General features: G+C 36.9%; 1 protein-coding gene across 1 annotated transcript in view; it reads left to right on the top strand.

Moving 5' to 3' along the window:
- VPS8 (VPS8 subunit of CORVET complex) overlaps nucleotides 1-22,861 on the top strand; it is a 259,051-nt gene that overhangs the window by 136,334 nt on the left and 99,856 nt on the right. Inside the window, exons 34-36 of the mRNA XM_077754439.1 lie at nucleotides 2,770-2,859; nucleotides 6,329-6,375; nucleotides 21,339-21,486. Of these exons, the coding sequence (XP_077610565.1) occupies nucleotides 2,770-2,859; nucleotides 6,329-6,375; nucleotides 21,339-21,486 (285 nt within the window). The remainder of the gene's footprint in view (nucleotides 1-2,769; nucleotides 2,860-6,328; nucleotides 6,376-21,338; nucleotides 21,487-22,861) is intronic.

Genomic DNA, 22,861 nt, shown 5'->3' with positions numbered 1-22,861 from the left:
CTCTTACAGTGTATTTTTCTGTGGTGTCTTGTTATTTCTCCTCTTTTTCGATTTTGTTTATTTGAGGTCTCTCCATTTTTTTTTTTTTTTGGATGAGTTTGGTTTACAGATTATCTATTTGTTGATTTTTGTCAAAGAACCAGCTCCTGGTTTCATTATTCTGTTCTATTTTTTTAGTTTCTATATCATTTATTTCTGCTCTGATCTTTATTTCCTTCCTTCTACTGTTTTGGGGTTTTTTTGTTGTTCTTTTTCTAGCTCCTTAGATAAAAGATTAGGTTGTTTATTTGAGATTTTTCTTAGTTCTTAAGGTAGGCCTGTATTGTTATATACTTCCCTCTTAGAACAGCTTTTGCTGCATCTCAAAGCTTTTGGGTCATTGTGTTTTCATCTTCATTTTCCATGTTTGTTTTTTTTAAATTTACTTTTAGGTTTCTTGGTTGACCCATTCATTGCTTAGTAACATGTTATTTGACTCCATGTATTTGTGGTCTTTCCAGACTCTTTCTTTTGGTTGATTTCTAGTTTCATAACATTGTGGTTGGAAAAGATGCATTTCAATATTTTTGAATTTGTTTAGACTTGTGGCCTAACACATGATCTATTCTGGAGATGTTTCATGTGCACTTTAAAGAAAAGTGTATTCTACTGTTTTAGAATAGAATGTTCTGAATATATCTGTTAAATTGATCTGGTCCAACATGTTATTCAAAGCCACTGTTTCCTTGTTGATCTTCTGTTTAGATGATCTTGTCCGCTAATGTAAGTGGAGTGTGAAAGTACCCTATTATTGCATTACTATCAGTTACTTCCTTTCTGTTTGTTACTAACTGCTTTATGTATTCCGCTGCTTTTATGTTGCGTGCATAAATATTTACAATTATTGTATCTTATTGGATTGTTCCCTTTATAATAATATAGTGTCTTTTTTTTTTTTTTTGGTTTCTTGTTACACTTTTTGTTTTAAAGTCTAGTTTGTCCAGTATAAATATTGCTACCCAGCTTTCGTTTTACTTTTTATTTGCATAATAAATGCTTTTCTGTCCCTTCACTTTCAATCTGCATCTTCCTTTAGGTCTGAAATGAATCTCTTATAGGTAGCATATAGATGGGTCTTGTTTTTTATCCATTCTGTTATCTTGTGTCTTTTGATTGAAGCATCTAATCCATTTGCATTCACAGTAATCATTGATGGGTATTTTATGTACTGTCAGTTGTTACTCATCTTATGGTTGTTTTTGTAGTTTTTCTTTGTTCCTTTCTTATAATGCTCTCCTTTCCTTTCATGGCTTGTCAACTTAGTTAAGTGAGATGCTTGGATACCTTGTTCTTTATTTTTTGCATATCTATTACTGGTTTTTGATTTGTGGATACCTTAGGCCTGTATATAACATCTTATGCATGTAGCAGTTTATATTAGGTTGATGGTCACTTAAGTTTGAACCCATTCTTTAGTCCTTTCCCTCCCAGGTTTTAAGTATATTGTGTCAGACTCTGTATCCTTTTATTTATTTTATGGAAGTCTTCTATTTCTGGTATGCTGTTTTTTCATGAAAGAATTTTTCCCCTTTTCTTTCTTATTCTATTATTATGGGTAAATCTTACTGATATTAAACCAAACTTGAGTTCTGTGGATAAATGCAACTTGATCCTGATCTTTTTCTTTTAAATATCATTGGGTTTTGTTTTTATTTAGGATGTTTTTATATCGATGTTCATGATTAAGACTGATCTGTAGTTCTCCTTTCTTATACTGTCCTATTGGGTTTAGATATCGAAAATTTTGCTAATGTTATAAAATGAGCTGAAGTTTTTGTTTTTCCTGTTCTTTTTAAGAGGTTAACTAATGTTGGAAATGATTTCTTTCTTAAATAGTTGCTCAAACTCACCAGTGAAGCTGTTTGGGTCTGGAGTTTTCCATATGAAACGTTTTTGAGTATTCATTCAGTTTCTTTAGTAGCTAAAAGTCAATGTAGGTTTTTTCTAATTGTTAACTGTTAGTTGACTGTTACTGCAGTCATAATAACTTGTCTGATTTTTATTTGACAATATACCATATTGGTCTATAGTTGGTCTTTGCATTTTAGCAATGTAAACATGCATTTGGAGTGGTAGATAAGTAAGTTACAGAAAGCAAGTTAGAAGAGAGTTTCAGGAATGTAAGTAGCCAGTAACGTCTAGGAAAGTTCAAGGAGGGGGCAGATTGGAAGTCTTAAATTTGACAGAAATGGACCTTATTAACAGCAGTTAATAAACAGTGGTCAACCGTTGAGTCCATTTAAGACTTGTGTCCTTACATTGTTTTAAGAGGCTCCTGGTTTCACAGCCCACCGGCATCAGAAGTAAAGTTTTTAAATTCGTAGCTAGAAAATTTGCAGCTATGCTCTTTTATTTATTTATTTTTTTTTCCCATTGCTTCGAGTTATTACCTTAAGCTCCAGGGTGAAATTCACTGACAGGAAATTTGGGAAAGCTTTTGTTCCTTCTGTTCATCCTGTAGATATTAAGGCTTAAATCTAGAGTTTTAGTGCTTCCATTTTCTAAGCATTCTGAATGACCTTTTATATCAAAATCTAATTTTTTACATGGCATATTTCTAATTTTGTTCATTTGCAATGTGCCTTTAAATTGAGACCTTATAGTGAGGTCTTCTGAAGTGCAGTGTAGAAGCTCTTGAAAATACGGAAGTCGGTAATCATGCTTCATATCTATGGAAGGTCTATTTAAACTTAACATTAAAGATCATTTTCTCTTTCTCTTTCACTTTAGGAACTTGTATCCCTGAAGCCCTGTAAAGCTGCAGAGCTGGTTGCTACTCACTTTTCTGAACAGATTGAAACAGTCATTAAAAAACTTCAGGTAAATATTGCAAAAATATATTGGGAAGAAACATCTAGTAGAGAGACAATTACTGAATATCCACCTACGAGCTTTTGATTATAGTAATTTCTTCAATAGATAATTGCCATTAAGCAAGTTCTGCACTGTGTATGTGTGTATTTGGGAGCAATTTTGTGATGATCTCTACATCTGGAAATGAGGGAGTTCATCTTTCTGCATATTAAATACCAACATCACAGAAACAGAACTGTACCCTATCCTTACTCTAAAATTTGTAATCCACAGAAGATCTGCCCGCCCGCCCACCTGCCCCCACCACTTTTTTTTGCTATAGGAACTCTAACTGTAGTCTCTTTGAGATTAATGTTATTTATTATTCATTCATACTTATCATTCTCAAATTGGGTTAATGCTGATTATTCAGAATTTTTCTTGGAAAATCTTAACTACAGTATAGTCATATTAATGCTGAATATTGATATGCTCAGCTTGAAATACTATTTAGTGGACTTATTGTTCCTCTTGTCACTATCATTGCAGTGCTAGTAGTGAATTTTGTTCATTGTCATTATCACTACAAGTGATAGAGGTAGAGAATAGGACAATGACAGCAACATAAAGCATGACCCAGAGTCCCCATGTGGCAGTGATTGTAGAAGGAGATAACTATGCAAGATGAAAACCAAGGCAGTTAGTGGGGGGACAGCGGGCATGAGAGACAGGGATGGAATTTATTAATTTAAACACTTACTATGGGCCACATGATGTATCACAGTATGGTAGGCCTTGTGGCAAATAAGAATGCAGTCTTTTAATTTTTCCTGTGGAGGAAAGAAGCACTTACATAACCACAGTGCAAGGTTATAAGTGCTGCACCAGACACAGGGACAAAACACTATAGGAGTGAGAGGAGACCACAAACTGTGAGGTCAGACCAGAGCTCCCAGAAATGACTGGGCTGGGTCTTGAGTGATTAGCATCAGTTTTCTAGGCAGAGAATTGGGAAGCACATTCTAGGTAGAGGGTCCTGGGTATGTTAAGACGTGAAGGCACAAGGCAGCATGCATATCCAGATAGTGGCCAGGTCTGTGTGAGTATGACATGCTGGAGATGATGCCTGGAAGAGCATTACGTTAAGCCAGAAAAGGTGTGTTGGAGGGAGGAGTTAAAAGTATAGAGGCTAGAAAATACAGTTTGGGCTCTGATATTGAACTATCTTCTGCATAGTGCTAAGAAATGATACTGTATCTTTTGTGTCCTAGAGAATTTCTGTTTTTCAGCAAAAGGAGGACATCATTAGATTGATTTTATAGAAAATTAGCTTTGTAGTGTATGGAATGGACTGGAAAAAGCAGATGGAGGACAGAGACCACGTAGACCAGTGAGAAGGTGAAAGTTCTAGGCAAAAGATGGTGAGGAGGGGGACTAAGTCAGTGACAGTGCTGTGGATGGGTTCAGGATATGTTTGTGAAGTAAAACATGCAGGGCTTAAAAATGAATTGAAAGTGATGGGAAAGGTTAAAAGTGACTCCCAGACATCAGGCTTGGCTGTCCAGCATGAGGTCCATTCACTCAAGATAAAGACACATCCATGAATTCAATAAATATTATGTACCTGCTGTGGACCAAAAACACTGTGAAGTGCTGAGGAACAAACATATACCTATATTCCTGTGCTGAAGGAAGAAGGCAGAGAAGCCAAAAGACAGCTGCATAATAGTTGGGCTCGAATGATATAGAGCATTGCCCAAGATACTGAGCAAGTACATGGAGAGTCCTTCTGTCCATTCTAGTGATGGGGAGAGGAGGATACTCCTCCTAAAACTCTTCCCAACCCACAGGGCTGCCCCTCCCTTTAAAAGTCACCAGTTGCTGATATACCTCCTGACCTTGAGTGTTGTTACTGTCATTTAAAATGTAAGGTTATCCAGTGCAGGATTTTCTATTTCCCTTAGTCTCTAAAGATACTTAGAGGCAGAGAGGCCAGGTAAATGAATATAATGTCACTTATTATACAAACCTATAAAAGCTGAAGTGTCTTAGATTTAAAAAAGGGTGGCTATTTGATTGTGGACTGTGGAGTCTTATACGTTTCTTTTAAAGAAATGAAGTATTTTATTGCAGAGCTTTACTGAATATGAGAGAATCCCACACAGATTTTATAAAGTACCTTTACTTTTGGTGGCAAGAGATATGCTTCTGACCAATCGTTTTCAGAATTCTTGAGATGAAAAAAAAAAGCCAGAATATTAAGTTATAACCAGAAGGAAAGTCATATAAAACTGAAACAAAATTATAGATTAGAGAAAAGATAGGAAATTAAAGACTGATAAATATATTTTAAATGTCATATTGTAAATTACATTGATCCTTTCTAGTTTTGAGAGTCCCCTGCTTTATATATGTGAAGTGTGAATATATCAAAAATGAAAAACTAAGCTATAATAATTTTTGCTTAGCTTTCCTAAGAACTTAGAAACATTATTTATATTCATTCATTTATTTTATTTTATTATTTTTTTTAGAGAGAGAGAGCATATGAGCAGGGAAGAGGGGCAGAGGGAGAGAAATAGAGAATCTCAGGTAGCTCTATGCTTAGCCCAGAGCCCAACGAGGGGCTCAATCCCATGATCTTGGCGTCATGACCACTTGATCCCACAACCATGGGATCGTGACCTGAGCCGAAATCAAGAGTCAGATGCTCAACTGAATGAGCCACTCAGACACCTCCAGAGTGTATTTTAAGGTGTATCTCATTTAATTCTCACCTATACCCTGTGCAGAGGGCAGAGAAGATACTGTCATTCTCTTTTTTCACATAAGTAAACTGAATTGCTAAGAGAGTCAGTGACTTACACAGAGTCACATAGCTAATAAGTGGAAGAAACAGAACTCAGATTTTATGACATATTAATTGCTAACGTGTTGCAGGGTGCCATCTCTTCTGTAGTTGATTACATTGGGGAGTTAATGAATTTTTTTTTTTTTTTTGGGTGGTGGTTGCTGGTTGGGCCTCAAAGTCCCACCCTACTTAGATTAATTATCTCACAATAGGCCATTATCACCAGGAGGCCCAGGTGAGGTAGTGTGAACCCATCAGTGTAGCTGGAGCCCACTGTCTGCAAAGTAGTTCAGAGTACCAGCCAGTCTCAGGGTCCTTGTGCTGAGAATTGCTAGGGGATATATCTTAGTAGAGGGCTTTTTTTTTTTTTTTTTTTTTCAATAACAAGGCATTTGTGTTTCTTCTGCACTCAAAGTGAGATGTGTGACAATGATTTATTTGAATTACTGAGAAGAAATAACCTCCAAACGAGGCTTTAGAATTTCTTAGATCAAAAAAAAAAAAAAATTTCTTAGATCTGTACAGAGGACTTAATGTAAATGTGTGCACTTTAAAGAGATTTTATGGAGTAATTCTTTACCATGGCATAGTTTGAAGATATGTTCTTTACCATTTATTTGTATTTTTAATTGTTTTTCCATTCAGAACCAGGTTTTGCTTTTCAAATTTTTGAGGAGTCTTCTTGACCCAAGGTATGTTAATAAATTTAAGTTTTTTTTATAATAAGTAGATGAAAAATCAAAAGAAATAAATTGAGGTTAAGAAACTGGCCCATGGTATCCAAATAGTACAATCAGCTTTTGATTCTTAGTGTTAGTTTNTTTTTTTTTTTTTTTTTTTTTGCAATAACAAGGCATTTGTGTTTCTTCTGCACTCAAAGTGAGATGTGTGACAATGATTTATTTGAATTACTGAGAAGAAATAACCTCCAAACGAGGCTTTAGAATTTCTTAGATCAAAAAAAAAAAAAAATTTCTTAGATCTGTACAGAGGACTTAATGTAAATGTGTGCACTTTAAAGAGATTTTATGGAGTAATTCTTTACCATGGCATAGTTTGAAGATATGTTCTTTACCATTTATTTGTATTTTTAATTGTTTTTCCATTCAGAACCAGGTTTTGCTTTTCAAATTTTTGAGGAGTCTTCTTGACCCAAGGTATGTTAATAAATTTAAGTTTTTTTTATAATAAGTAGATGAAAAATCAAAAGAAATAAATTGAGGTTAAGAAACTGGCCCATGGTATCCAAATAGTACAATCAGCTTTTGATTCTTAGTGTTAGTTTGATTAACACTTTCCTAGATTATACAAAATATATGATGAATCTAGATTATCTTGAGGGAATATTTTTTTCTGTTCAAACATGAGCATACATGGTAAGTTGTTATAATTGTAAAAAATCATGAAGCCATGCCGAAGACGTGTTTCGGGAGGAATTTGATGACTATGTAGCTTCCCCTTTCTTTTCCTGACTTCACTCCTTCCTGTTCTTTATTCCGTGCTGCTGTGGATTGATAGCTTTACTGTCAAAGGAAACTCCTAGTTCCCAGCTCACCTCTGAATTTATTACCTCTTAAATCCTCAATTGAGTGTTAGTTTTTAATAACTTCATGTGGTGGTATGTGAAGCAAAGTTTAATTTTTTTTTTAAGTACTGCTATGATACTCATCACATAAAAACTAACCCAGGGAGATGATAAGATTAGTAATGGATTTGTAAGCAAAGCAGCTTTATGTGTGAGTTCTTAACATTTTGCTGTGACTAAGGGGAGTACATTGGGAGTTGAGTGGAATAATATTTAACATCCTCTAAGACAGTCACTCTGTCTTAAATGGAAGTATGTGTCAGAATCACCTAAGAAACTTGTAAAAATACAGACATCTGGGCCCAAACTCACAGAATCATTGTGGGTGGGGATATTTTTGATGTACACCCAGAGTTAAGCCTCCGTGGCATAAGTATATATTCCAGTATGACATAGCTTTTACATGAGACATAAAAACTTTTATGTTGTGTTATAATGTACACTAGTCATTGAAAAGTCATTTGCTTTATAGTATTAATGTCAGTTTGGGTTATTCCAGTATTCTGTGCTATTTTTACATACCAAAATGCCAGTAGTTTTGTTGATTGTACTAATTTTTGAAATCTCAGTTATTTAAATCTAGAGCATGCTATGCTGCATTTAAATTCAGTCATCCAAATGTGCATACACAGATGTTTAGAAAACCAGTCTGACTGTGTACGCCAGCACCCGTGTTCAAGACATTTTCAAATTATCTACGTTTTGTTGTTTTTTAATTTAAATTCAAATTAGTTAATGTACGGGTTAGTATTGGTTTCAGGAGTAGAACCCAGTGATTCATCACTTCCATATAGCGCCCAGCGCTCATCCCAACGATGCCCTTCTTAGTGCTCATCACCCATCTAGCCCGTCCTCCCATCCACCTCCCCTCCAGCAACCCTCAGTTTGTTCTCTGTATTTAAGAGTCTCTTATGGTTTGCCTCCCTCCTTGCTTTTATCTTACTTTTCCTTCCCTTTCCCTGTGTTTATCTATTGTGTTTCTTAAATTCCACTTAGGAGACATATGAGTGAAATCATTTGGTATTTATCTTTCTCTGACTGACTTCACTTATCATAATACACTCTAGTTCCATTCACGTTGTTGCAGATGGCAATATTTCATACTTTTTGATTCGCTAGCAATATTCCATTTTTTATATATACATCTTTATCCATTCATCAGTTGATGGACATCAAATTATCTGTGTTTTAACTCCCTATTCTCAGAATATCACTGAAGCTAGATACCTTTTTTTTTTTTTTTAAATTTCTATTAATCATTCGGCTCTCCCTCAGAGCCAGTATGGGCCCACGTCTACTTCTGGACTTAACTGATGAAAACGTCTTAGATCGGAGTTGGGAGTTGGTGGGAAAAAGGATGGGGAGAGCTGGGGACAGAGATGTGAGAGAGAGGTCAGAGTTCTGGGCAGGCCAACGAAGGAGGCATTCAGTCCCAGCCCTTTCTTTGGGATCCATGCATCCCTTTTCTGATGGTAGAGTTCCTTCTGTTCCTCTCTTGTGTCAGATCTCTTCTCCTAGCACCTGGAGCCTCTTCCCATAGGATACTTTATTTGATCAAGTCCTTTTTCCCCAATCATCCTACCTGGGGAGATTCAAGCTAGGAGGACAGAGGAAGTTCAGCTTGGAGCTTGGCCTTTTCTCACATGTAATAAAATATAGAAGATGATATTGACCAAATCTTACTTTTTTAAATAAAAAAACACTAGTATTAGGCAATATAAATATCAATATAGTCATTACTCTGAATGACTGATTGTCCATCACATTTTAGCCTTTTTACATAAGTATGCTTGTTGACTAACCTGAAAAACCAAAGTGGGGGATTAGAGTCTTGTCACATTCTGGGAAATAAGGGAGTATGGAAAAAACACTTAGAGGAAAAAGAGCATCAAATATAGGGAGACTGGCCCTGCCTGGCAGTTTTCACTGGCAGACAGTGAAGACTGTTTTTGCCTTTGATTCTTCCCTTTGTTTTCTTAAGCAACAGACTTTTTTTTAACAGCCAGGTTCTCCCCTCATCACCCATGAAGCACTTTTAGCAGCATTCTGGCAAGTAAGGAAAATGAAAGAGAACAGTCATTTTCAGATGAAGACTGTGTGTTTGTGTGTGTCATGTCAGAATATTGCTTGTTTTTACTTTTGCCCTCAAAGCCTAAGTTAATAGCCTCAGTATTCGTGTGTGTGTGTGTGTGTGTGTGTGTGTGTAAATATATGTGTATATGCATATTTATGAATATTTGATTTAACATTTTTGAGTATTCATTGAGTTGTTTATGACGGAGTAGATTTCTGTTTTGTCAGTAGCATTTTTAAAGGGACAAATCATCTAGTTGAATTCTTAGGTATATTTGTCTATTGCCTTTATTCAATTTCTTTATGTTATCTTTGCTATGTAACTAATGTCCTCAGTAGAATTAATTGACCTATGAAGATATTGGTGGCATCTGTACATAGAAAGATTAGGTAGATTTTTGGTGGGGGAGCTAATCCTACTGAAGCAAATGTCTTGCCTGAATTGAGGCCAGCAGCTTGGGAGAGAAAGGATTTGCATTCTCTTCCAATTCTCTTCTTTGGGACAGCTGCTACAGAAAGCCCACCCCACCCCCACTCACTGTGTGCACTCCTGCTGGCTGAGAATTCTCATGGGAGTTCTCCTGATATATTTACATCCAGATGTAGGCCTTTTGTGCAGTGGGAATGCTTGAAGGAGAATACAAAAGGACACTGATAGTTTTTGTGGGGCTGTGAGCTTGCGTAAGGAGTAAAGAAGATGTGCAAGTATATTTATATTCACAATATTTTCCTCAGTACACTTCTCTTGGTAATGTCAATTTAGCCTTTGTTAACCATGTCCTGGAGGCCTCTGAAACACATGTTATGATTTTTTTGTAGGAAATAAAAATCACATTGTATTTCTAATATTTAATCAAAATAAAGTAAAAATTGAGCATTGCTAATAAAATGAGTAGCTTTGCCAAGGAGCAAAACATACATTATGGAAATGGTTATACATTGAATTTAAGTTGAACCTGTCAGTGTTTCTGTGGATAATTTTGAGGGGATATTTTAAGATGTTCACTCTCTTGGCACCTGGGTGTCTCAGTCTGCTAATTGTTTGACTTCAGCTCAGGTCATGATCCCACGGTTCATGAGTTAGACCCCCTTGTCAAGCTTTGTGCTGACAGCTCAGCCTGGAGCCTGCTTCGGATTCTGTCTGTCTGTCTCTCTCTACCCCTCCGCTGTGAATGCTCTGTCTCTCTCTCAAAAATAAATACACATTTAAAAAAAATAAGATATTGACCCTCAGTGTTGAAATAGCATATTTCAAAATAAAAAATTAGAACAGTTTGTTCAAGAACTTTGACATAGGAAAATTCATTTCTCCTTCACTGAGTGCCTATCAGGTTGGCTGGACATACCACCAGATATCATATTGTTAGGGTAAATTTTTCTCTACCCTTCAGAGGTTCTTCTGACTAGATTAAAAATCAAATTCAGATGAGACAGATGAACACAAGAAAGCCAAATTTAATTTCATATGTATAGAAACCCCACATACATGAGAGTTTCAAAGACAGAAAGGTAAAGTGAGATGTATATGCCATCCTGAGCTAAGGAATGGGATAGGGGTCTGGGGCTTCAGAGGGGAGGAGGGCAATTCACAGGGCAAGAAGAAGAGCAGATGTTAGGTATTTAGGTACTTGCCCTGCGGTACAGATGGGTGACTTCAGATAAAATTTATCTCTGATAGTAAGGCTTATTCTGGGAAAGGCTCCCAATTTAGATTCTTTTACATAGTTTATGATGTGGGGAACAAAGGTAAAAGAAAAATTCAAATTTCCGTACAATTTACAGCCCATTGACAAGTCCGTGAGACAGGTCGAGTGACCTTCCTCCAGGAACTCGGCTGCCTCGGTGTTAATATTTTGCTGAGGGCAAAAGGCAACCTTATCTTAATATTAACCCAATCTCCAGGATTCTGTTAAGTGTCCTTTAACAAGTAGAAATTGCTTTGGAAACTTTGCTTTATTCTCTATCTCTACCGAAGACACCTCAAGGTTTCTTTCTTGACCATTTGCTCCAAACCCCAAGATTTTCATGTCAGTTAATGGAGGGGCAAAAGTTTCTCTTGAACTCACAGGGTCTTGATTGCCATCAGCTAGAAACTGTTCATGTGCCAAAGTGGCACATTTTGAGGAAACTTGTTCTGAACCCTTCAGTATCTTTGGTTAGTACTTTGCCAGAGCTCAGATTAAACCTTTTAAATCCTAATCATTTCCTAATTTCCAGATCTTTTCAGATAGGTAGGTAGATAATAGAGGGAGAGAAGGAGGAAGGAAAGGGGAAAGAAAGAAAATAGCCTGCATGCATTTATTTCTTTATTCTTGTAATCAGTAATTCTTTGTAATGAAATTGCTGTCTGCTAAGCACTGCACTAGAGGTTGAAATGGCTCACTATTATACTCACTTTTTCTCAGTCCAAACCTCTTTCTTCTTTTTTATTTTCTCTCCCAGCAAATGGCATTATCCACCCATTTATTTCATTTAACAATTTACTGAGTAACTACAGCATGCTAAGCACACTGACAGGCATGGAAGATAAAATAGTGAGTAAGATGGGACCCTGCCTTGACAGAATTTACATTCTAATGGAAGAAATAGACAAGTAAGCAGGCAACTATGTTTAAGTGTCTTAAATAAAATTTTGTGTGATGACGGATTCTTCACTTTGCTTTACCTACTCCACTCTGCCTTAGCCATACCACACAGAACCAGTCATGACCTCTACCCTGTGGCCCGCTGCCCTGGTTCAGGCGCACAGTATGTGTCTCCTGATCCCCCCGCTGCTGGCCCCAGCCAGCCTTCCTAATTCTCCTTGTGTTTCAAACAGGCAGGGTTCTTCTCAAAGTTCTTTCCACTTCCATTATCCAAGGCAAAATACAAACTCCTCATGGCCTTTCTGTCCGGCTTCATTTTCTTCCTTTCTCCATTTCTCTTTGCCCCTTTATTTCTCCCCAATACTGACCTGTTTGATTAGAGGGGGCACTGCGTGCTGTCATTTCTTCCTTTGCATATGTGTTCCTCAGTCTACTTTGTTTTCTTGAGAACAGTCTAATATATGCACTTTATGTATATATACACATCTATATCTGTATATAACTTAATATATTATTAAGAGCTCTAAAAGTTAACATGTGCTTTGATCCAGTGTTTGAATTTTCAAAAATACTTTAAGAAAATACTGTGAAAAAAATGTAGTTAATATTAAAATACCTGTATTAGCATTTACATAGTGAAAAAGCTATTTAAAAAAGAGGATGGGGAGGTGACTAAATACTAAGGTATATGAGTATAATTGAATACCAAATTGGCAAACATGGCAATGTGAATGTAAAAAATAATGCTAATCTGGAAAAAAAAACCCTGCAACATTAGTTTGCACACATACCATCTGTGTGTATGATTGAATGATAAGAGGACATATACAGATGTAGACCGATCTGTAGACAGGTAGCTTAACGTTCGCTATATTCTTTGCCCCCATGGATTTGCTTATGTTAATAATAAATATGAGAGCAATTATAAATAGTTTGGAAGGGTCTGCTCTTTGCTTTTAAAATTCTTGAAACAAAACTAAGATATAAATGCCACATTAATTACAGTTTTTTTTTTAATAAAAAATTGCTTCATGTATATTTAAAGAAGTCTTTCCAGATACCTGGTTTTTTTTTTTCTATTTTCAATTGAAAAAGACACATCTTAAGGTTTGGTGTGATTTTTGTAATCCTACCCTTTCTTTTCCATTTATGTTACTATTTTTTATTTATTGCTTTCATTGCCCTTGTTTTCTTTCTCTTTCTTTCTTTCTTTCTTTCTTTCTTTCTTTCTTTCTTTCTTTCTTTGTATTCTACTTTTCTGCTTTTGGTTTTAATTGAACATTTTATATGATTCCATTTTTTCTCTTTTCTTAGTATATCGATTATATTTCTTTTTTTACTTTTTTCAGTGGTTGCCTTTCAATTGACAATGCACATTTATAACTAATCCAAGTCCAGTGGCAGATAACACTATAGTACTTTATGCATAGTATCAGTACCTTATAACAAAGGATTCCTAATTCTTCCCTTTTGTCCCTTTTAACATTGCTGACATTCACTTACCCATAAACTATAATCACTGAATACATTGTAATTATTATTCTTTTGGACAAATTGTTTTCTGTTAGATTGGTTAAGAATAAGAAAACTAAAACATTTATTTTACCTTAATTTATTCCTTCTCTAATGCTCTTTAGATCCAGATTTATGACCTATATCACTTTTCTTCCTTCTGAAGAACTAACATTTCTTGAAAGGCAAGTCTACTGACGACATATTCTCAGAATTTTTGTTTGTCTCAGAAAGTATTTCTCCTTCACCTTTGAGACATAATTTTCCTGAATACACAATTCTAGTTTGGTGGGTTTTTTTCTTCCAACACTTTACTCTCTCCTTGCTTGCATGGTTTATAGAGAGAAGTGTAGTGTATTCTTATCCTTATGCCTCCATAGGTAAAGTGTTTTCCTTCCCTCTAACTTCTTTTAAGATTTTCTCTTTTTCTTTGATTTTCTGCAGTTTGAATATAATATGCGTAGGTGTAGATTTTTGCTGTTTGTCCTCTTCGGTGTTCTCTGAGGTTCTTGAATCAGTAGTTTGATATCAGTCATTAATTTGGGAAAATTCTCAATCATTATTGCTATGCAAATATTTCTTTCCCGTTTTCTCTTTCTTCTCCTTCTGGTGTTACCCTTTATATTTGTGCCACAGTTTTTGGATATTCTCTTTCAGGTCCTCCTGCCCTCAAGTTTCTTTTCTCTTTGTATTACAGTTTGGGAATTTCTATTGACATGTTATTGACACACCTAGAAGCTCACTCTCTGATTTTTTCCTCAACTATATCCAGGCTCTTGATGAGGCCATCAGAGGCATTCTTCATTTTATTCAGTGTTTTTTTGTTTTTAGCATTTTCTTTTGATCCTTTCTTAGAATTAACATTTCTCTGCTTATTATACCCATCTATCTGTATTTACGTGTTGTCGCTTTTTCCATTAAGGGCCCCCAGCATATTGATCATACGTTTTAAATTCCCATCTAATAAATCCAACATTTCTGGCATATTTGAGTTTGGTTCTGATGCTTACTGAATCTCTTCAAACTGTATTTTTTGTTTTTGTTTTTTTAGGTTGTTTTGTAACTTTGTATGGAAGGCTAGAGATGATGTACTGCATAAAAGGAACTGTGGCAAATAGGCCTTTGGTATGAAGTCCTATGCTTATTTGTCTAGGTGTGAGGCTTTGCCTACTGTTTGCTATAGCTGTGGTTGTCTGACGGTGAAAGTTACGATGTCCTTGTTTTCTCTCTCTGGTTGTCTTTGGAGTTACCTAGAGACTTTTCCTAAAGTCTGAGCTGCATAGTTCTTTCCCCCTGTTATTATATAGGCATGCCCTATTGATGTAGTGATGAGGTGTGGTGGACGGGAAACATTCTTCAGTGTTGTGATCATGTTCACTCTTGCTGAGTTGTGTCTCTGGCAGTGACCATCCCAAGTACTTCTCAGTAGCCCTGTGGCACCCCTTTAAGTGAGACTGGAAGGCTAGAGAGGGTTGGATGTGGTTATTTCTTTTCCTTCAGCTTGGTTAGGCTCTGGTAAAATAGTTTCTCTGGAGGGTAGTTGTATTACTTTGCGAGGGCTGCCCTCGCAAAGCACCACAACTGTGTGGCTTAAACAACAAAAATTTATTGTCTCTGTTGTGGAGGCTAGAAGTCCAAGATCAAGTGTTGGGAGGGTTGTGAGAAAGTCTGTTCCGTGTTCCTCTTCTAGTTTCGGGTCATTTGCTGGCAATCTTGGTCATTCCTTAGCTTGTGGAAGCATCATCCTGATTCCAGCCTTCATTTTCACACTCATTCTTCCTTTATGTATGTTTATGTCAAAATTTCCCCTTCTTTTAAGGATGCTGGCTATGTTGGATTATGAGTCCACCCTACTCCAGTGTAACTTCATTTTAACTAATTACATCTACAAAGTTCTATTTCCAAATAAGGTCACATTGTGAGATACTGGAAGTTAGGACTTCAACATATGAATTTGCAGGGGACATAATTGAGTCCATAGCAGGCCTTGTTAAGAAGAACAGAATGCTCTGGAAGTATTTTTAAATGGCCCCTTTTCTCCTCTCTGCTACTGGAAGCATGACTGGATTTTTCTCCAGTCTTCACAATGAGAAGCTGGTGGCTCCTCGAGATAAAATTCATGAAAGTAAGGGAAGCTCCCTGCAAGACTTGGCCCCCTAGAATATTTAATTCTTCAGTTCGTCTACACTGAATCTCTGACATTTTGTCATTTACGATTGAAGTTTTCCTACCCCAGTCAGTACCAGCTCCAGCGGCGGTGGCTTCTGCTCCATAGGCTGTGATCATTCATACCCACTTGTCTGTTGCTCTATAATGCACAGGTGACAGCTGGCCCTGTGACCTCAGCTCTCAGGTAGATGGAAGAAGAGTTGTTGATTTTCTGTTTGCTCAGCATTTTTCCTGTGAGGATGGAGCTGTTAACTTTCAAGCTCTTTACATGCCAGACCAGAAACTAAATGTCTCTGTTCTATATATGTTCAGAATTATACGTGGATATCATATTAGATGTATGTAGTCTGACCCAGTGTCAGTTCAAAAACTACTTCTGAAAACTGCTGAAAGAATGTCTCTGAGGTGGGGTCACAGAGCTGCATCTCTTTTGTCTCTCCAGTTCCGTCTATCACTGACGGAGAGAATGGCATCAGGTGTCTCATCCAGACCTAAAAATGTCCTCATTTAGGTATTTTGCTGAGGTGGCAGCACCTGCACCTTCCTAGTCTTTCTTTGAATTAGGCCACATTAAGACAGTTCTTACTAGAGGGATCACTGGCAGATTTTAGTGTTAGCAAAGCTTTGCAGTAGGAAGAAAGTACATGTTACAAATAACCTCAGCATTCTTCTTATTACCATTTTGAATAGTGGTATTTTGGAAACGTCATTTTAGCTTACCCTGTGAGATCTAACTGAAGTCTGTACAACATGGGAATGATCCAGGTACACTTTATTTTTTTTTTTTATGTTTATTTTGGAGGAGAGAGTGTGTAAGTGGGGGTGGCGCAGAGAGAGGGAGAGACTGCCAAGCAGGCTCCACACGGATTGCGAGATCATGACCTGAACCAAAATCAGGAGTCAGGCACTCAACTGACTAAGCCACGCAGGCATCCCCGGGTACACTTTATACTCGATAAGGTTATGGAACCAAATTATTTTTCTATGACAATCATTAGGCTCTTATTTCTGTTAGCTTTTAAAAGCCAATTTTACCTCTTTATGCAGGAGAACATTCAAAACAATACACTTTCTCTTTTGTGAATATCAGAGAGATAACAAAAAATTATATTAAGATCTGCGGAGGACATTTTAGACGCTAGTATCAGACTAGGGAAATGGAAAGTGAACAAGTCCCCTGAAGACCTAAATGACATCTGCTGTTACATTGATTTGATGTGGCAGAATCTTTGCCGTTAGACAGAATGGTGCCTTTGTCTGCTTTGGTCTGCACCTCATAAAAGTTGATAAGGGAGTGTGGCTGTTCCACATGAGGGATACTGTCAGCCCTGCCTGACTTAGCCGTCATGGAGAGTCACACTGTTGTGTTCCTTCTTGCAACAGGACGGGTTTCAGCCTAAGCCAGTCTCCTGTCTGGTTTGTGGGACATTACTGTTGTTACAATTCCATACGTATTTTGTAGTACTGTCTCTGCTGCCTGTAATAATGCCACTTAAAGTGTTTTTCAGGCCGATTGTCACATTCATTTATGTTTTGTTCAAAGGACATGGGATTACATTGTGACATTTTTAACATGGAATGTAAAATGGAAAGCTAGAAGCTCAGCTTAACCTTGTAAAACAACTTGATTAGAATGAAAACTCCATGGAAAATAATTGTCTTTACTCTTGTGTGTTGTGAACCATGTGTTTGAGTTTTCAGTCTAAAAGGTACCAAGCAGTCATCAGTATGCCACTCCCTCTAAGGACTGGTTATATGGGGATGAGCAGAGAATTCAAGCAGTCAGGATTTAGGCTAAGCTGAGGTGGCCCTAAATTGTCAATACATGTTACAGGGAGATTGTGAAATTCTCTCCCTCAGAAATCTAGAGTAGTCTAGACTGGCCTATTTTTGTGCAATATTTAGAGTGAAGGGGAGAGACTAGACCAGACTTTTTTTCATCTCCCCACAACATTTATTTTTTCAAATATTTTTATCAGCATTTAATTTTAGAGTCATTTTAATGATGTCATTTATTCAAAAGTGAAACATAGTTTATTCTTCCCAGGAACAGCCAAATGTATAAGATCATAATTTTAAATTATTTTCACAACCTGAGTAAGTGTGAATGTTTTCCCCAGCCTGAATTTCTGGGTATGGTTGGTGTACATGTATTTCACAAGGCATACACATGCTCTCTTTTGAAGCAACATAGGAAACAATGGATGTTGGTTAGGATGTGGAGTAAGGGGAACTGTCTTCTACATAAGAGGGTTCTCTGGAGAACAGTATGGAGTTTCCTCAAAAAGTGAAAAATGGAGCTACCCTATATAACCCAGCAGTTATACTACTAGGTATTTACTCATAGGCTACAAGAATACTGATTTGAAGAGGCACATGCACCCCTAATATTTATAGCAGCATTATCAACAATGGCCAAACTATGGAAAGAGCCCAAGTGTCCAATGACTGATGAATGGATAAAGAAGAACAATGGAATATAACTCAGCCATCAAAAAGAATGAAATTTTGCCATTTGCAGTGATGTAGATGGAGCTAGAGTATATATACTAAGCAAAATAAGTCAGAGAAAGACAAATACCACATTATTTCACTCATATGTGGAATTTAAGAAACAAAACAGGTGAACAAAAGGGGGAAAAAGAGAGATGAAAGCAAGCCATAAGAGACTCTTAACTATAGAGAACAAACTGAGGGTTGAGGGAGGGAGATGGGCAGGAGATGGGCTAAGTGGGTGATGGGTATAAAGTAGGGCACTTCATGGAATGAGTACTAGGTGTTGTTATATGTAAGTGATCAATCCCTAATTCTACTCCTGAAACCAATATTATGATATATGTTAACTAGAATTTAATTAAAAACTTGAAATAAAAAGAATGACAAGAGAAAGCCTAGTGTGTGCCTTGTAAAAATCTACCTTTTATATATGTGTTTATATCTTATATATCATTGCTGTTATTAAAATAGAAATTCCCAAAAGAGTAGATAAGGCTTAGGTTTAAAACATATACTTTTGATACATTAAAGTTAACACTGGCAAAGCAGATAGCTAATAGAAGAGTAATGGAAGTAGCTTTGAGAAATGGTTATAACAAATTATATTTATGTGCAAGACTGATAAGCAGCAGTCAGAAATGGGTGTAAATGCATTCGTGTTAGTTTATTTATTAAAGTTCTCATTATGTTGATGTTGCCTGATCATTTCCCAGCAGGCATATTATTTCCCTCAAAAATGAATGCATCAGAATCTATTCATCTGAGTGATTTGCTTGGTTTGATGCATATTCACGTCTTCAGTACTTGTAAAGAGTTTTGTCAATATGTGTTCTGGAGAGCATTAAATACTGGGATTTATTGGCAGATGCTTAGGTCTAGTCTTAATTTGTTCCATAGTCGTGCATTTATAAGAAAGACATAATAACAGAAGTCTGATGTAGATAAAATATTAACACTACCTACAATGGTATAATATGGCATAAACATCTGAAAAGTATACCAGTTCACCTTAATGTTAAGGATCATTGATTAGCATTCCCTTTTTCTTTTACATGAGAATGTTCTATTGAGACAAAACCTTGATCCTACATAAAGAACCATCATTCCCCTGTGATTATCATGTTCATTTTCTATTTGGTCCATGTAGAACTTTCTGACCGAATTCATTCATAGCTGAATCTGACTTCATAGCCCTAGTTCTTGTCATTTGCACCCCTCTATCCTGTATTTGGTTCCCTGTTTTTGAAGGCAATCCAGCACATTATTGCCAGTCAGTTCAGTTCAATTCAGTGTACATTTACCAAGTGCTTATTTTCTTTTCTTTTTTTTTTAAATTTTTTTTTTAATACTTTATTTATTTCCAGGAGAGAGAGAGAGACAGCGTGAGCAGGGGAGGGTCAGAGAGAGAGGGAGTCACAGACTGAAACAGGCTCCAGGCTCCGAGCTGGCAGTCAGCACAGAGCTCGACGCGGGGCTCGAACCCACGAACCGCGGGATCATGACCTAAGCGAAAGTTGGACGCTTAACCGACTAAGCCACCCAGGCGCCCCCCAAGTGCTTATTTTCTATGTGCCAAAACTATGTGAATGTTGGGAGACATTGAATGCAGCAGTCTTTGCTCTTAGAGTTTATAGTGTCGTTGGAACCTAGACACTTAAAAAAAAAGATAATTTTCAAGTTACATAGGAAGAACTAAGGTGATGCTGTACTTAAGGAATAACTAGTTGCCTACCCAAATTCTTCATTAAAAGCAGCTGTGAAATAACGAAATGAAACTTGAGATTTACAGCCNACTGAATTAGCCCTTCAGCAAGTATTGACAGTCTCAAGCAGCAGAGCTTAATTAATGAGCTCATCAGTCAATCTCTGGTTGGGACTGAGTGTCACAAAGCTCTTAATTTAGGAAAGACTTCCTATATCTACATATAATTCCTCTTTCTGTAACTGAAGTCTCATACTGGTAAAACTAGGAGGGCTATTTACCATCATTTATTGGACATTTATAACCTAAATTGTTCTCTGTTGAGTCCAGAGATTCCCGCCTGTGACTTTTGGTGTGCTGCACACGAGTTACAGGTGAGCCTAGAGACTGATCCCCTCAGCTCTTGGGGCAGCTCATAGGGCATCCATAGTCCCCTGTGATCAATCTTACTTTGCTCTGATGGGCCATACAAATGCCGTCCTTCTCTGTGTGGGAGAAAAGCTGGAAGATGATACTTTAAACCATCTGCCTTAATGTTTCTTCAGAAAACTACTTTCCTGAGCATGTTTGTATCTTACTAACCCTATTCCAGTTCTTTATATAAGGAGCTTTAGTTGAGGTGAAGGGAAGATAGGGCTCTCAGAAGCCTTCTTTTAAAGATGATTTGTAGGCCTGTAATGAGCAGTAGTTGATTTTCTGAATAGTTCCTTTTAGCCACTGGTAGTTGAGTGTCCACCATGATAAAACTAATTCTGTATTTCTCTAGCCTTTTTCTTTTTTTTTTTTTTTTTTAAAGAAAGCACTGCATCCAACATAGGGGTTGAACTCATGACCTTGAGCTCAAGAGTTGTATGTTCTACTGACTGGGCCACCCAGGCACCCTAGTATCTCTAGCTTTTGTTGTAGGTGTTCTGAATAGCGGGCTTTGGTGACTAGCTGACATACAAAATAAATGAACATATGAATATTATGTATCTTACGATTCATCCACTTTATTAATTTGTTTTAGCAGCACATAAATAACCCTTACAACATGTAGGGCACTGTTGCAGGCTTTAAAAATTTGTTAGTGAGAAGATGTCTGGTATCTATCCTCAAAGAGTTTATAGTCTTTAGATAAGAAAGATAATTAAAGAAGTAGTTACAACATGATGTGATTGGTGCTATGACGGAAGTATAGTAGGTACAATTGGTAAAACTAGAAGATGGTTTAATACACAGAGTTATTCATGGATCATTGGTTAATTTTTGTTTCTTCCAGAGCAACAGTACAACTTTGGTATTTATTTAGAGGAGCTTTCACTGAATATTATTTCCTTAATTATTCACTGTAAACTGAGAACTGTTGTGATTTAGACTGTCTGAAATAATACACAGTTCACCCTAATACCCTAAGTAAAAGTGAGACTTTCAGTTCACGATTTTATTTCACCAGAAGGGAGTCTTGCTTTTAAGGTTGACATACTTTTTACCTGTAACCTTAATGATAGATGTGATGAAATAATGCCATGCTTTTGCTATTTATGTTTTCAGGGAAGGCATTCACGTAAATCAGGAGTCGTTGCAGATGTCTCCCTCTGTTACGGAGCAGTTCATTGAGCTGTTGTGTCAGTTCGACCCAAACCAGGTTATAGAGACGCTGCAGGTCCTTGAGTGCTACCGCCTGGAAGAAACCATCCAGGTAAGAACAGGAATTTGGAGTGGACGCGAGTAAACTCATCCTGATCATTCACCAGTTTAAACGTGAGCAAAAGGAGACTAACGTTACACAGCCCCTGGGATCGAACCCAAACAGTCCGCCTCCACAGTGCATGTTCTCCATTGCTGTGATAAACTGCTGCCCCTTTATTCGAGTAAAGTCAGAAACAGAAACAGCACATGTCTGTCGTTGCTTCTAGTCAAGTTTCACAGACATTCTAGCCAACACAACAAGCCTAGAGAAAGGAATACAATAAATATATTAAAAGGAGGAACCAGGCTTTGTTTGTAGGCGCTGAGGGGTAGATAGTCCTGTTATGCATAAGACAGACTTGGTGGCAGTCAGCAGCCTCCACACGGTCATTGCCTTGAGTCCCTTCCCTTGCTTTCTCCTGTTCCCAGATGAACATGACTGTGTGTGCACATGTGTACATACACACACACATACATATTTTAAGCTACTACCATTACATCTCCTTTCCTTTATTATCAAAACTAATGAAACAGTAACCTGTATTTTCTATGCCACCTCCTAAACTACTCACACTTTAAAATTTTTTAAATTGTAAAATATTTAAAATATATAGAAATGTGCAGAATATCAAATATGTATGTAGCCACCAACTCTGTTTTATGGATGTTCATGTTTGAACATCTGGCCTCAGATCTGTGTTGTTTGTTTTAGAAGTCATGCTCTTCCTGTTCGTTCCTGTCTCCCCCCTGAGGTTACCACCCACCTGAAGGTGGAAAGTGTATTCTTCCCATCCATGTTTTTTAATTTTCCTATAAAATGCATGATACATCTTTCATGTTTACAGAATTTGTATTAATGGTATCATATAGAACATCTTCTATTGCTAATTGCTTTTTTATTAAACTTTTTAAAATTTATCAATTTTTATACATGTAGAATTAGTTCATTCATTTTAATGATCATATAACATCAATTGCATGAGTATGCCACAGTGTATTTCCCTACTGATAGACATTCATATTGTTTCCAGTCCTTTACATCCTAAATAATGCTACATTATATATCTCTGTGTGAATCTTCTTGTGTGCCCATGTGAGGTTTCTTTAAGTAATTACCTGGAAGTGGAATTCTTAGATGATAGACTAGCTTATTCTGTTACTGCCAAGTTGATCTCCTGTTTGTTTCTATTCTCATCATCAGTGTTTGGTATTTGCTGTTTTTCTACATTCTAGTTGATTCCTAATATTTTTAGGCTTTTTTTAAAAGTTTATTTATGTTGAGAGAGAGCGAGCTGGGGAGGGGCATAGAGGGAGGGAGGGAGGAAGAGGGGTAGAGAGAAAGAGAGAGGGAATGAGAGAGAGAATGAATCCCAAGCAGGATCCAC

This window comes from Crocuta crocuta, unplaced genomic scaffold, assembly GCF_008692635.1.
Source record: "Crocuta crocuta isolate KB4526 unplaced genomic scaffold, BGI_CrCroc_1.0 scaffold70, whole genome shotgun sequence".
NCBI lineage: Eukaryota > Metazoa > Chordata > Mammalia > Carnivora > Hyaenidae > Crocuta > Crocuta crocuta.
This window is presented reverse-complemented; position numbering and strand designations above follow the sequence as displayed.